A 14046-nucleotide genomic window follows, 5' to 3' on the forward strand; every position below is an offset into this window, starting at 1 on the left:
ACAGTCAACATGACTAGAGTGCAAATATTTAATCAAATATACTTTGTACTTTTCACACTTGTGTTTATTTAGACATCACACGAACAAAGACAGCCATAAATTTATAGAACATACCAGCAACATGAAAATAATGGGTTCAGCAAGGTTTTCCTGCTTTTCAAGTTTTGACCCATGACCTCTCCATGAGACCGAGCCATCCACGACCCTCCGCAAGCCCGAGCCCTCCAACCCCGTCCATAGCCCTATCCGTGAGCTGCATTTGGAGTCTTGATCAAGGTCCTAAAATATGCAAACATAGAAAAACAGTATATTCATGCACAATTTTCAATAGAAATGAAAGAATATATATTGTACAATTTTCAATAGAAAGGAAGGTCCAGAAATTTTCAATATATATTGTAAAAGCCTTAGATATGCAAGTCATATTTTTTAGTCACCATGAACATCATATGTAGACCACAATTCAACAAAACAGGTAGAAGTAAAGTTTAAAATTATAAAAATCTGACAAAAAACTTACCAAATCTTCTGCATAGACCCCCACAATAGCATATGGTACTCTTGCTGGGTTTAACATAGGGCCCAATATATTAAATACAGTTTTTACTTTCAGCTTTTTCATGACTGAGCGGACAACCTTCATTGCTCGATGATATGTTGGAGGCATCATAAATCCAATGCCTGCTTCTTTCACACAGCTTGAAACTCCCTGTTATCAGGATATAAATTGACCATATGATAATTAGTTCAGTTATACTCTTACAAGATGAGAAGCTGTTGCTGACAAAGACATTGACAAATTTGAAATTGGTTTAGCATCTTATTAATCTACCAGCTTATTCATCTAAAACATAAATTTACAGCACCAACCTCAAGTTCCAGGTCGATAACTATCCCCAACTCTTCTAATACATCAGCACTTCCACATTGGCCTCTATCTCATCTAGCCTCCTCTTTCATTAGATTTAATTCACAAATCAATCAATACAGAAATAAATCAAAACATATACCCATCATAATCAAATATTGTTCAATATTGTACATTATTAAAAATATGTATTAAACACATCATTTATTCCCCTAAAAGACTATACTTATCTGGATAAAATTATATAAAGCCCAAACAATCTCTTTAAGATTCACTGGCATAGTTAAAATATTTGAAATATATATGAGATACTCCAATAAATTATTCTATATACTTTCCTTCATAATGGCTAGGTGCCTCAATTTAACATTAAGGAGCAACAAAATAAAAATTAGGATTCATATCATCTTTAGAAATAAAATGTTTAAAAATATTATCTAAAAAATTCGTCTTCAAAGAATCAACTATTTAGGTCATTCCATAATATATACTTCCAAATTTAAAACAGAAATAGAAAAAAAAAAAGGCCTAGAGAACAATAAGCAACAACTACATTAGCCTATAGAAGAATCATTCACTAAATTTCACAATCTTAGTCCATTGAGGCATTTTCACACACACTTGGTTTGCATCACAAGAAAGGAAAGAAAAATATAAAAATAAACATAAAATCCATAATCCAAAAACCAAAATCCAAAAGGAAAGAAAATACAGCTGGGTGCATCAATCCTCTGGAAACTTCCATAACTAAAATTGGTCAAATTGCAGAGAAGGTACAAAATTTGTAGGCACTGAAGCCATCAATCACATGACAGCCTTTAAAGAGAGACATATATATATATATAGATAGATAGAGAAAGAGAGAGAGAAGAAGAAGAAGAAGAAGCATGACTCACTTAAATTTGTGCTATTCCCATCAATCAGAAATACAAGTTTTATCAATTATTATTTCTTAAGATACAGTAGCAAGTTTGGGAGGTACTAAGATATTTCCCTTGGCATATTGATGTTGATAATTAATATGAAAGTTGTCGACTTCACCAGCAGATGTCATGATTAAAGTACAAATTTTCATACTTTATTCATAATTTTTTTCATATACTGCATAAGGTCATTTACCATTTATGAGAACTTCCCTTTTCTTATTGCTTCAAAACAAAACAAATATGTGCATGCATGAACAGAGAGGTATGCATTAAAATATGGCCTTGACAACTAGAATAAACAAACTTGCCTGTATAAACAGCTACTCCACATGCCCATTCGATATTCCGCAAGTAACATGACTGAAGAATTGTGTTTTTAATGGTTAATGGGCACATATCGTTATCAATAAAAGGAGGAAACAACCATAAATTTGCATCAAATATTCTAATGTCCTTGTCAGGAAAAGGGCACTCAATCACACCCTGAAGAGAGAGAGAAATGCATCATCACTTATTAAAGTGAAATAAAACCCTATAGAAATTTTCATGGAAAGCTTACCTTGATTTTGTGCAAGACTTCTAGATCAATCCCAATGCAAGCTGAGGGAATAAACCTGGTCTTTAGATCAATTTCACCATCTAGAGCAGAAGTCTGGAGGAAGTTACATTATCAAGTTCTTGACATGTTTAAGCAATTGTAAAGGTCAAAAGGAAAATAGTTACAGGATTACAGAAAAAGAAACACTGCCATTGCAATAATTCTATGATATAAGCATGATTATGAATGGAAATTTAATGTACTATAAAGTTTTTGCTTCTTTAGAAATGAATAATCTTCTAAGCATGCAAGCAACACCAAACAATGTCAGAGAAAAGAAACCCCGAAAGTGCAGAGGTTTAGGTACCAATAACCTAGCTAAGGTCCTTTTTGCAAAAATAACTGTCTCAGGCTTACTAGAGACTTTGGTTGGATTCCAAATTTTATTGGTACACTTAAGCAGCCTCACTATCTATGACGAATAAAGGCTGGGTGTTGCTTATTGCACCAAACTTGGTCAGTTACTTGTCAAGGATTTTATATTTACCTCAACATAGCACATTCCTTGTGGATTAGATGTCCCAATCAAAACCAGATCACATGGCACTTCATCATTCTCTCGGAGCCATACTATATTACCCACATGAATATCATGTGCTTGAACCTACAAGTGAATACGACCAGTCAGTTTGTCACAATAAAAGAAATGCAACCAAAGAGGAGTAAAGAAAAGAAATGTCTATACATGTTTCTTTATGCCCTGCCTCACAACCCAAACTTCTTTCTCATTCGCTTTCTTGTCTGAAAGAAATCTGTGGTAATCATCCCATGCCTCTTTTGTTGCAGTGACAACAAAAATGAAAATAAGTGGACCCCATGTACTGGCAGGATTTACTGGAGTAATAAGAGACCATAACTGAAGGCATGCTATTAGCATAAAGTACTGGTTCATGAAGCGGCTGAAAACATATTATTTGTTAGTGATACGCAGTACAAAAGAAAATAAGAATGTTTGTAGCGAAGTTATCACATAGTAAGGTTGTCACATAGAGAAATATAAATAAATTTCAATGAAATACGTACTTGAGCTTTGCCATTGTGCTCTCCACCAAAGCATTATTGAATAAAAAGCCAACAATAGAGCATTTCTAGCCACTTAATATATTTAACTGTGGTCCTTGCAAGATGTTCGGCCATTTTTCGACAAAGATCCAACTGAAACACGTGCACACGTATGAGGAAAGAAAAGAGGACAAACATATTATTGTAACACAACTCTTAAAGAACACAAAGAAGGTTTTACAAGTCTTATTCTTTTCATCTACATAAATAAAAAGTACATAACCAGCATATATCATATCATCATATCTATCCATATTACTTAGTTAAGAAAAGAAAAAACAACTTTCTTCAATTAAGGTGTCTGTCAATTTAGTATATATCATTGTTAACACTTGACCAGGAAGAAATTTGAGCCAAAGAACCTTTCTTATTTAATGCATTTAAGCTAAACAGAGTTTTCATGGTATAACTGCCCATCAACTAAAGGGAATAGATTTAATGCATCTCTAAACAAGACAAGTTCTGTTATCTGAGCTTCTAAATATCATCATGGAAAATCAAAAGGTTTCAATTACATAATTCAAAAGAAGAATCTTTAAGATGCAAAAAGAGTAAAGATGGTGATAGAGGGTCATCAAGTTGCTTGCTAGTTCTAAATCAAAAACACTAATGCAAAATAAATCATAATGTCAATGTCCACCAACTCCAACCTTGCACTGACATAATCAAATCAAATCAAATCCAATGAACTCTTTGGCCTACGAAAATAAAGTAACTACAAAAGAAGAAGCTTTAAGAAGAAAAGAGAATAAATATGGTTATACAGGGTCATCAACTTATTCTTAGTGGGAAAAACTGGGCTTAAAATTTGCTAAAAAGAAACAATGCATGAATTAAATACCTGTCCATCTGTTAGCTGCTGAATGAGCAACTTCAATTGCACTTCCTACCAGTGTAATAACCATAATTAGTATGCATAACAAAGAAGCTATCTAGTATCAAGCAGTTAATCTCAATTAACAGTATCTAGAGTTTAGGCCTAAGAAGAAAGTCTGAACTCATTGCTTCAAAGGCAGCGGGATCATTGTCCGCATATTGTTTCATTTCTTCCTAAAAATAATAACAAAATGCAATTAGAAACTCAAAGAAAAGTTAGAATCCTTGGCTGCAGTAAGGAATGCCAAATCATATAACAACCTTCACCTCAGTATGCTTTTGCTGAATGGATTTCAACTCATTTAAAGCCTCCTCTCTTTCATCCTGGAAAATGCTAACATGTCAGACAAATAATAACCTAAGAGTTCATTTCTATAAACTAGTTCAAACCCTGGTAAGACATATAGGGTCTTTAAGGATGCTCACAGATGCCTCTCGTTCCTTCTTTAACGATTCACACTGCTCAGCAAGTTCTGCAAACCGCTTCTTACTGCTATGAAGATCGGATTCAAGTTTGCGAGTTACATTTCTCAGCTGCCCAATGTTTCAATATTAGTACAAGATAAGTAGTTACATGATTTATAAGGGCACCAAATTTAACTGATTTCCAGCACAGCTAGGAAGACTCCAAAAATACACTTGGAATTTAAAAAAAACTCACAATTAGAAAAAACTCCAAATATAAACAAGTTGTAAAATAGTTTCACATCAACACGCAATTGTTGCTATCTGTTTTCTCTGCAGTTTAAGAAAGCCAAAAGCATTTAATGAAAACAGCACACGATACATTTCAAGCCTATACGATAAGCCAACATAATACGTCACGTAACAATCCCAACTAAACGAGTGCTCCTAATCTTCAAAATAGACTTCTCGCCAGACCCATTACTAAAAACAACAAAAATCCTAAAGCACCATTTTACTAAGGAAAACTAAAGAATGAAGAAACGAAGTTTGAAAACAAGAAGAGAAAAAAGAAACCTCCCCAAAAAACCTTAACGAGCTTACCTGGGCACCATGTTAAGTTCCAACTCTAACAATCTTCCAAGCTAGGCTCCAAGAAACACCTAAAAATCCAACACTAGATTAAAAGAAACAAAAAAGGTTGTTCCTTTAACAGTCGTCTACTCAATATCCAAAACCCAAACCCACTACCATTCTTTTCTATCTGACCCCCAGTAATGACTCCTAAACTTTCCAAGAAAACCCACAAGCAACAGTTCCTTACACAGCAAAACAAAGGCAAGCAAGAGTGATATTCTTTTTAAAGTAAAATCAACATACACTAACCTCCGAAACAAATCCCTTTTCTCTTTCCGGGAAAAGGATTCGATAGAGTGAAAGTTCCAGAAATGAGTCGAATACGGGAAGAAAAAGCGGGAGGAAAAACGTCAGGTGAAAACAAAGAGAAGCAAAAGGAAACGGGCTTCTTGGGAATTCGCATGTTGGGATTAAATAGGCATTTGGGGAGAAGAGGAAGAGGCAAAAGGGGAGGTAGTGGAAGTGGGAGTAGTAGTAGTAGTAGTGAGAGGGAATCGGATTCCGGAATAATGGTAGTGCCAATGAGACTGGTACAAGTTGGCAATGGAATTCGAAAGGAGAAGGGTCGGTGGTGGACATTTGGGAAAGTTGGGCCGATCGGGTGTCTTCATTCGAGCGACGATATAGAAGAAGAACGAAACGAAGTGAGAGGCCGGGGGGCAGGGAAAATAGTCGAGTCGATCAGGCTCGACGACAGGGAGAAGCAAAACAAAATTAGGATTTGGCCGAAGGGTCTCTCGTATCTCACAATTTTTCTGGTCTCAGGAATGAAAAAAAAGGCTAAGTGGCGGGTCTCACAAAATTTCAGTTCTCAGGAATGAAAAAAAAAGGCTAAGTGGCGGGATGGTGTATATTACCGCCCTTTTTTCATGCCCAATATAATACTCTAGCATAACACATTTTTATTAGTATTATATTCATGTGTTATGGAAATGGGTATTTGGTGTAGTGCCAAAGTCCCAAAATCTGTTCTCATATCCCGGTAATTTGGTAAGGAAAATAGGATAGGATTTATGTGTTATATGATTTTATATATTATCTTATGATTTTATGTTATGTAATATGCTATGCTAAGTATGTTTGTAGACTTGGGCATATGACCTATACAACTAACAAGCCCCAAATAGATTATGGGCATATGACTTGCTTAGCTAGCAAGCCCCACTAATCTAATGGGCATATGACTTGTTTAGTTTATGGGACCCCATGTAATAATGGCCATTATAGTATGTACGTGACATAACTGTTATGATATGTTTTATGTTTCTTTATGAAATTTATGTATATGGTTTATTCATTAGATTTTCCTTGCTGGGCATTAGGCTCACTCCTTTTTGTTTATATGTGCAGGAAAATAACTTTAGTGGCGGGAAAGGTTCTTGGTAGTTTTGGGCATGTGTATTGAGGCAGAATGGATTCAATGAGCCGAGAGTTTCGATTCGAGGATGAAGTCTTTACTTATGGTTTTATGTGTATTTTTTCGCACTTATTTATGTAATCTCTTTTAATTATAATTATGTTATGTTTTGATTTTAAAACAATGGGATCCCATATCCTAACTTAAATTTTATGTAAGTTTAACCTTTATTTTTACAAGTTTTTAATAAAGTTATGATCTTTTCACTTGTAAGTTCTATTAAGGATTAGGGCCTATGTGTAGTTTTCATTAATGGTCCAAAGTCTAGAGTAGTTGGGTCATTACAGTTGGTATCAGCGAAATGGTTCCTTCACATGAAGTTCTCCTCGATACACACACTCAAAGCTCCGACTCTAACCGCCAAGTAAGTATTTAAGTTATAGTTATTTTGCTTATGTGTATAACTAACAATTTTTAGCATGTATGTTTTCAGTTAAGTATGAATGGAGCTTTAACCTATGAGGATATCCGAGCCATTAAGGCATTAAAGAGAATAAGGGAACCAAGAAACACCATAGGAACACTAGAGAGAATCACCCGGAGACTACTCTTGTTCCACGGAGATGAAGAAGGACATAGCAGAATTTGTGTCCAAGTGTCTTATATGCCAGCAAGTGAAAGTAGAGCATCAGCAGCCTGCAGGTTTATTGCAACCGCTTAGCGTACCAGAATAGAAGTGGGACGATATAGCCATGGACTTCGTGACGGGTTTGCCAAGGACGAATAAGTAGCATGATTCCTCTTGGATAGTAATAGATAGACTAACCAAGTCGGCTCATTTCCTGCCTGTTAAGACTTCATACACGGCAGACCAATATGCAGACCTTTATATCCAAGAGATAGTACCGTTGCATGGAATTCCCAAGACGATAGTGTCAGATAGAGGATCGGTGTTTACATCGAGATTTTGGGGAAGTTTACAGCAAGCTATGGGTACTAAGTTAAGTCTTAGTACAGCTTTTCATCCTCAGACAGACGGGCAATCCAATCGTACGATTCAGATATTACAGGATATGCTACGCGCCTGTGTACTTGATTTTGGAGGATCATGGAATAAGTACTTGCCATTGATAGAGTTCTCCTAAAACAACAGTTACCAGTCAACGATTGGAATGGCACCTTATGAGTTGCTATATGGAAGAAGGTGTCGATCACCGTTGCACAGGGATGAGGTAGGAGAAAGGCAGCTTCGAGGTCCCGAAGCTATTAGACAAGCTCAAGAAGCAGTAGTGCTTATTAGACAGCGTATGCTTGCTGCTCAAAGCCGTCAGAAAAGCTATGAGGATGCCAAGCGACCCGATGTGGAATTCCAAGTTGGAGATCAAGTCTTCCTGAAGATATCTCCTATGAAAGGTGTAAAGCGGTTTGGGAAGAAAGGCAAGCTTAGTCCCCGATTCATAGGTCCTTTTGAGATATTGGACAAAGTGGGAGCAGTTGCGTATAGACTAGCCCTACCGCCAGCACTAGCAGATAGTCACAACGTGTTCCACATCTCGATGCTATGCAAATATGTGCCAGACTCATCTCACGTCCTCAAGTACGATACGATAGCACTCCAGAAAGACTTAAGTTACGAGGAACGACCGATTAGCATCCTGGATAGGGGGTGAAGCAGTTACGGTCCAAAAGCTTTCCTATAGTCAAAGTCCTATGGAGTAATAGTTCTGAACGAGAGGCAACGTGGGAGTTGGAGGAGGACATGCAAGGCCGGTATCGGGAGTTATTTGGTAGGTAAATTTCGAGGACGAAATTCAATTTAGTAGGGGAGAATTGTAGAGTCCAAGAACTTTACTTAGCTAAGTTAGATAGTAGTATAATAGTAATAATAGTATTATCTTTATGACTGTGGATTTTGGTTCAGACCGGGATTTATTTGGACACTCATAGTAATACTTGTAGATTTTCTAAGTTTAACCTATAGTTTAAGAATATTAATTTTAACCTAAGGTTTGATTAATATGACTGATATTGAGGGTAATATTTATTATATTATAAGGTTTAGATAAGACCCAGTAAGATTATAGCACATGTCATGTGTATGTTTAATAATGATTAAGTATTTTGAGGATTAAATTTATTAAGGTTAAAATTTGAATATCCTAGGGTCAGTCAGCAGCTTTGAAAACATTAGAGGGCTTAGTCATGGCTGTTTACTCAATTCAAATTAAGCTAAAAATGTGTAATTTCGTGTTTAAATATTCAGTGTATGCTGATATATCGCAGCTATAGGGGCGATATATCGCAGCACGAAAAAAAAAATGTCGCACAATTGCCTCGGGCATACTGGCCCAGGCGATATATCGCCTCCTTCAGGGCATTTTGAAACTTTTTGAAAATATTCTCCATTCAAATCTTCAACCTCTTGACAAGTCCAGCATCTTTCTGAACGAATCTTCAGCCTCTACTGAAAGATAATTCAAATATTTCTTTCACTTAAAAAGCCATTATTTTTATTCAAGTTAAATGAAGATCTTTTCATTCCTAAACTCTATAAATAGGACCTAGTACCCAGCCATTTATTCATCTATTAAGCTAAGTTCAGAGGCTGCAAGTTGTTAGGTTAGTGTGAGGGTGTAAACACTTGGTTTTGGGATTATAAGCTTGATCATTATAAGCTTACCAAACACTTGGGAAGTAAGGTTTTATAGCATTTCGGTTCAAGGTTTATATTGGCTATAGAAGCATTCAAGGTATTCCACACTCTAGTTCATTTGGTATTATTTTCTTTATGATCTTGTAGTCTTCTACTCAATATTCTAACCTTATTCCTTATTCTTGGTTAGGAAATCTAAGAACTTGCACATAAGTTTTTATTAAGTATATTCTTAATGGTATAAGTTCTTCTATTATTTTCATCTCATTCTCTTTAGTATACTCACTCTCCCATTTATGGTTTTTAGGAGTGTTCCAAAGTCCCAAAATCTGTTCTCATATCCCAGTAATTTGGTAAGGAAAATAGGATAAGATTTATGTGTTATATGATTTTATATGTTATCTTATGATTTTATGTTATGTAATATGCTATGCTAAGTACGTTTGTAGACTTGGGCATATGACCTATACAACTAACAAGCCCCAAATAGATTATGGGCATATGACTTGCTTAGCTAGCAAGCCCCACTAATCTAATGGGCATATGACTTGTTTAGTTTATGGGACCCCAAGTAATAATGGCCATTATAGTATGTATGTGACATAAGTGTTATGATATGTTTTATGTTTCTTTATGAAATTTATTTATATGGTTTATGTGTTAGATTTTCCTTGTTGGGCATTAGGCTCACTCCTTTTTGTTTATATGTGCAGGAAAATAGCTTTAGTGGCGGGAAAGGTTCTTGGTAGTTTTGGGCATGTGTATTGAGGCGGAATGGATTCAAAGAGCCGAGAGTTTAGATTCGAGGATGAAGTCTTTACTTATGGTTTTATGTGTATTTTTCCGCACTTATTTATGTAATCTCTTTTAATTATAATTATGTTATGTTTTGATTTTAAAACAATGGGATCCCATATCCTAACTTAAATTTTATGTAAGTTTAACCTTTATTTTTACAAGTTTTTAATAAAGTTATGATCTTTTCACTTGTAAGTTCTATTAAGGATTAGGGTATGTGTGTAGTTTTCATTAATGGTCCAAAGTCTATAGTAGTTGGGTCATTACAGGTGATCCAATGTTGTTCGTCAAGAAGAATGATGGATCCTTAAGAATGTGCATTGACTAACAAGAGTTGAATAAGTTGATTGTCAAGAATACCTATCCACTGGCCAAGATCGACGACTTGTTTTATCATCTACAGGGGAAGACGATGTTCTCTAAGCCAGACCTTTGGTCTGGTTACCACCAGTTAAGGATTAAAGAGGAGGACATACAAAAGACTACATTTCATACAAGGTATGGACATTATGAATTCCTGGTCACATCCTTTGGATTAACCAATGCCCCAGAAACCTTTATGGACTTGATGAATAAGGTCTTCAAGGATTTCTTGGATAAGTTTGTGATCATATTCATCGATGATATGCTGGTGTACTCCCAATCAGAGATAGAGCACGAGATACATCTTTGTTTGGTGCTACAGTGGCTGAGAGATCATAGGCTATATTGTAAGTTTAGTAAATGTGAGTTTTGGTTGCCCCAAGTAACATTTCTGGGCCACATTGTGAGTAAGGAGGGATTCTGGTGGACCCAACGAGGATTGAGGCAGTGAGAGATTGGCCAAGGCTGAGCAATGTACTAGAGGTTAGGAGCTTCTTAGGATTAGCAGGGTACTATCGACGTTTCGTTGAGGGATTCTCCAGCATAGCCACACCGTTGACTGAGCTGACACATAAGAAGACCAAGTATGTCGGCACATATATATGTGAGAACAGTTTCAAGGAGTTGAAGCGGTGACTGATTACCACTCCAGTACTGAGTCTTTCACTAGACAAGGAAAAGTTTGTGGTTTACTAAGATTCAAGCGGCAAGGTTTGGGCTGTGTATTGATGCAAGTTGGGAAGATGATAGCCTACGCGTCTAAACAACTGAAGGAGTATGAGCAAAGGTATCCCACTCACAATCTAGAACTGACAGCGGTGGTGTTTGCACTAAAGGTATGGAGGCATACTCTATATGGAGAGAAGTGTGAAATATACACCAACCATAAAAGCTTAAAGTATTTTTTTTCCCAGAAGGATCTGAATATGCACCAAAGATGTTGGCTGGAGTTGGTGAAGGACTATGATTGTTAGATGTTGTACTACCCAAGAAAGGCAAATGTGGTGACAAACACATTGATTCGAAGGTGCCCAAAAAAGTTATTCAGTTTGAGAAAGCTATCAGAAAAGTAAGCTGAAGAGATGACCAGAGCCGGAATTGAATTGGTTGTTGGTTAGCTAGCCAATATCAGTCTTCAGTCCATACACCTTAAGAGGATCAGAGAAGCGCAGAAGAAGGATCCATAGTTGAGGAAACACAAGGAGGATGTCTTAGCATTAGTGGCTAGAGACTTTTCTATTTCTAATATTGAACTGACTAGATATAAAGGTCGGATTTCCATTCCGATGGATTCTAGTATTAGGCGAGAGATTCTAGATGAGTCTCATTTTATGATTAATGCCCTAAAAGCATGTAAATACATTTTATTGGTTTTAAATAAAAGTACAATTTTATTATATTTGAATATTATAGTTATTGTTTGAATTAATTATATAATAATATCAAGAAAATTTCCTATTCATTCATGAGAATATGATCTTGTATTAGTACGGGAGAATTAAGATCATATATAATGAATAAAATAGTCAGTAACATATTAAAGTAAGGAATCTTTAATGAATGGTTACTAGTACGGTTTGCTAAGCATGCAAGATGCAAGTAATCTAGATTCGGATTACTGATGTGGATAGACATCTTAGTAAAGGTGTTGTATATAATAGAGATTATATATGACAGGACCGATGAGAATTAATTATCTTTATAAACTTGTTGTTCGACATAAAGATTTAATTCTTGTCATAATAGATGATCATTTGTAGATCAGTCTAAATCCTGAGTATTCATGAACTCCTGTTAATGTTTATTGGATCTTTTGATTCACTCGTTAAGGTCTCATAGAATAATGAGGATAATGACTTGTTTTGGAAATTCAATATTATAGATGGCTGGGAATATGAATTGCAATATTGGAATCCATGCTTTCCTAACAGATCGAATATTGGTTCCCTTAAGGATTGATTATGAAATCGAATAGTTATTGAGCTCAAATCTATAATTAGATTATATTAATTATTCGCTAGTGAATTAATGGTACTTAAGGATCAAGAGGTAATTATAAGGGTAAAACGGTAATTTTGACCAGCTCTAATTAACGAACCAATAATGGAGGACAAAACTAAATATATTGATTATATCAATGGACTACTAAAGAAAACTCTATAAATACTTAGAGTACAATTCCATATTTATAGTTGAGTAATCATGGAATTAATAAATAAGATTATTATATTAAAGAGTTTAATTAACAATTTGGTTTATTAGAGCTTCGTATTATAGGTTTGTTATCCAAAAAACTGGCATAGATGATGTGGCAAGTGATTCCTAGACACGTGGCTGACATTTGGAGGAACTCTGCTAGGATATCGACCAGAAGCCACATTACAAGCAATAGGCGACCTAGTTTTACCTGCGACTAGTCTGGTTGATGGTTCCGCATGCAACCTGATGTTCCAATAAAGATCTTTGTAAATCCCGAAATTGACTAACACAATCTCCTGAGTATCCGATTATTTAGGAGAGAATATCTGTAACAAACTCATGTAATCCCCCTTGAGCCTATAAATAGAGAAAGATAGCTCAAGGAAGGGACTTTTGGCTTTTGAATTGTTTGAGACTAGAGTAATTCAATCTGAGATATTGTATTGTTATTCAGAGGTTAGTGAAACTCATTGAACCCTAGTTCTTTGATCACTCCTTTGATTCTCACATCAATAACAATCTTAGTGGACGTAGGTTATTACCAGATCCTGGGGCCGAACCTCTATAAAAATATCGTGTTCATATTATTTTTGTCATCACGTTCTTTCCAACGCATTCATCCACATCAAGCCTATTTTGACTCTGTGTCAGTTGGCCAAAATCAGGGTCAACATTCTGGTGCTTTCATTGAGAGCTTGGTATATCATCGTTGAAAAAACCAATGGCGAAAACTGCAAGGAAAACTGGACAGGCCGTCGCCGCTGCACCGTCAAACCCGCCTCCTCCTCCTCCTGCAAGCGTAGCTGAGGATGAGCCACATTTGGACTTTGAGGAGGAAGAAATGGATGACGCGACGCTGAAGAGTACTCTGGGGGCTTTGCATGAAGAGCTGGCCAATCTGAGGGCCGACCAAGAAAGTTCTGCCGAAATCATGGCGCGGCAGTAGCAAGAGATTGAACGGCAGCGCGCGGAGTTAAGCGAAAGGCAGGCGGAGATGGACCACCGCCAGAGCGAAGCCATGGCAGCCCTCGAGGCAGCCCTGTAGTTGGCTAGGAATCAGGCTGCACCTATCTCATAGCCTGATCAACCAACAGATGGGCCACCTGAAAGGGGTCCCAATCCAAGTCCGCCTATCCAACCCTCGAGCCCGCAAAGGCCCGAGAAGTGTCAGGTGCCTCATGACGATGTCCCACAGGACTCTGAGGCACAGCCTCTATCCCGAGCTGGTCGCGGCAATCCCCCGCATCAGAGGCAGAATAGGATTGAGCATTAGCCTCGCAGTCCTAGACGCCATAGGGGCGACGA

The 14046-nt window shown here is 36.6% G+C and overlaps 2 protein-coding genes across 2 annotated transcripts; both read right to left on the reverse strand.

Annotated features, from left to right (window-relative positions):
• Window positions 1–1115: 1115 nt before the first annotated feature.
• Window positions 1116–3429, reverse strand: LOC133799764 (phospholipid-transporting ATPase 2-like). Its single transcript, XM_062237763.1, has 5 exons — window positions 3416–3429; window positions 3078–3291; window positions 2880–2996; window positions 2354–2446; window positions 1116–2277 (listed from the first exon to the last, which is right to left on the reverse strand). Exons 1-5 carry the CDS (start codon window positions 3427–3429, stop codon window positions 2011–2013), a joined length of 705 nt encoding a protein of 234 aa, XP_062093747.1. The 3' UTR covers window positions 1116–2010.
• A 410-nt stretch (window positions 3430–3839) lies between these two features.
• On the reverse strand, window positions 3840–5349 carry LOC133799766 (meiotic nuclear division protein 1 homolog). The gene is made up of 9 exons (XM_062237764.1): window positions 5339–5349; window positions 5161–5236; window positions 5044–5068; window positions 4922–4968; window positions 4757–4864; window positions 4592–4654; window positions 4453–4504; window positions 4296–4340; window positions 3840–3931 (listed from the first exon to the last, which is right to left on the reverse strand). Exons 1-9 carry the CDS (start codon window positions 5347–5349, stop codon window positions 3840–3842), a joined length of 519 nt encoding a protein of 172 aa, XP_062093748.1.
• Window positions 5350–14046: the final 8697 nt, after the last annotated feature.

This window comes from Humulus lupulus, chromosome 9 (assembly GCF_963169125.1).
Source record: "Humulus lupulus chromosome 9, drHumLupu1.1, whole genome shotgun sequence".
Taxonomy (NCBI): domain Eukaryota; kingdom Viridiplantae; phylum Streptophyta; class Magnoliopsida; order Rosales; family Cannabaceae; genus Humulus; species Humulus lupulus.

Excerpts from the sequence above, each read along its gene's own strand:
- LOC133799766 (XM_062237764.1), bottom strand. Across the intron at positions 4,865-4,921 it reads CTGGAAATCAGTTAAATTTG|CTGAGAAATGTAACTCGCAA; the intron begins GTGCCCTTATAA and ends AACATTGGGCAG. Across the intron at positions 4,341-4,452 it reads CGCTGCCTTTGAAGCAATGA|GAAGTGCAATTGAAGTTGCT; the intron begins GTTCAGACTTTC and ends TTACACTGGTAG.
- LOC133799764 (XM_062237763.1), bottom strand. Across the intron at positions 2,997-3,077 it reads GGCAGGGCATAAAGAAACAT|GTTCAAGCACATGATATTCA; the intron begins GTATAGACATTT and ends ATTCACTTGTAG. Across the intron at positions 2,278-2,353 it reads AAGTCTTGCACAAAATCAAG|GGTGTGATTGAGTGCCCTTT; the intron begins GTAAGCTTTCCA and ends CTCTCTCTTCAG.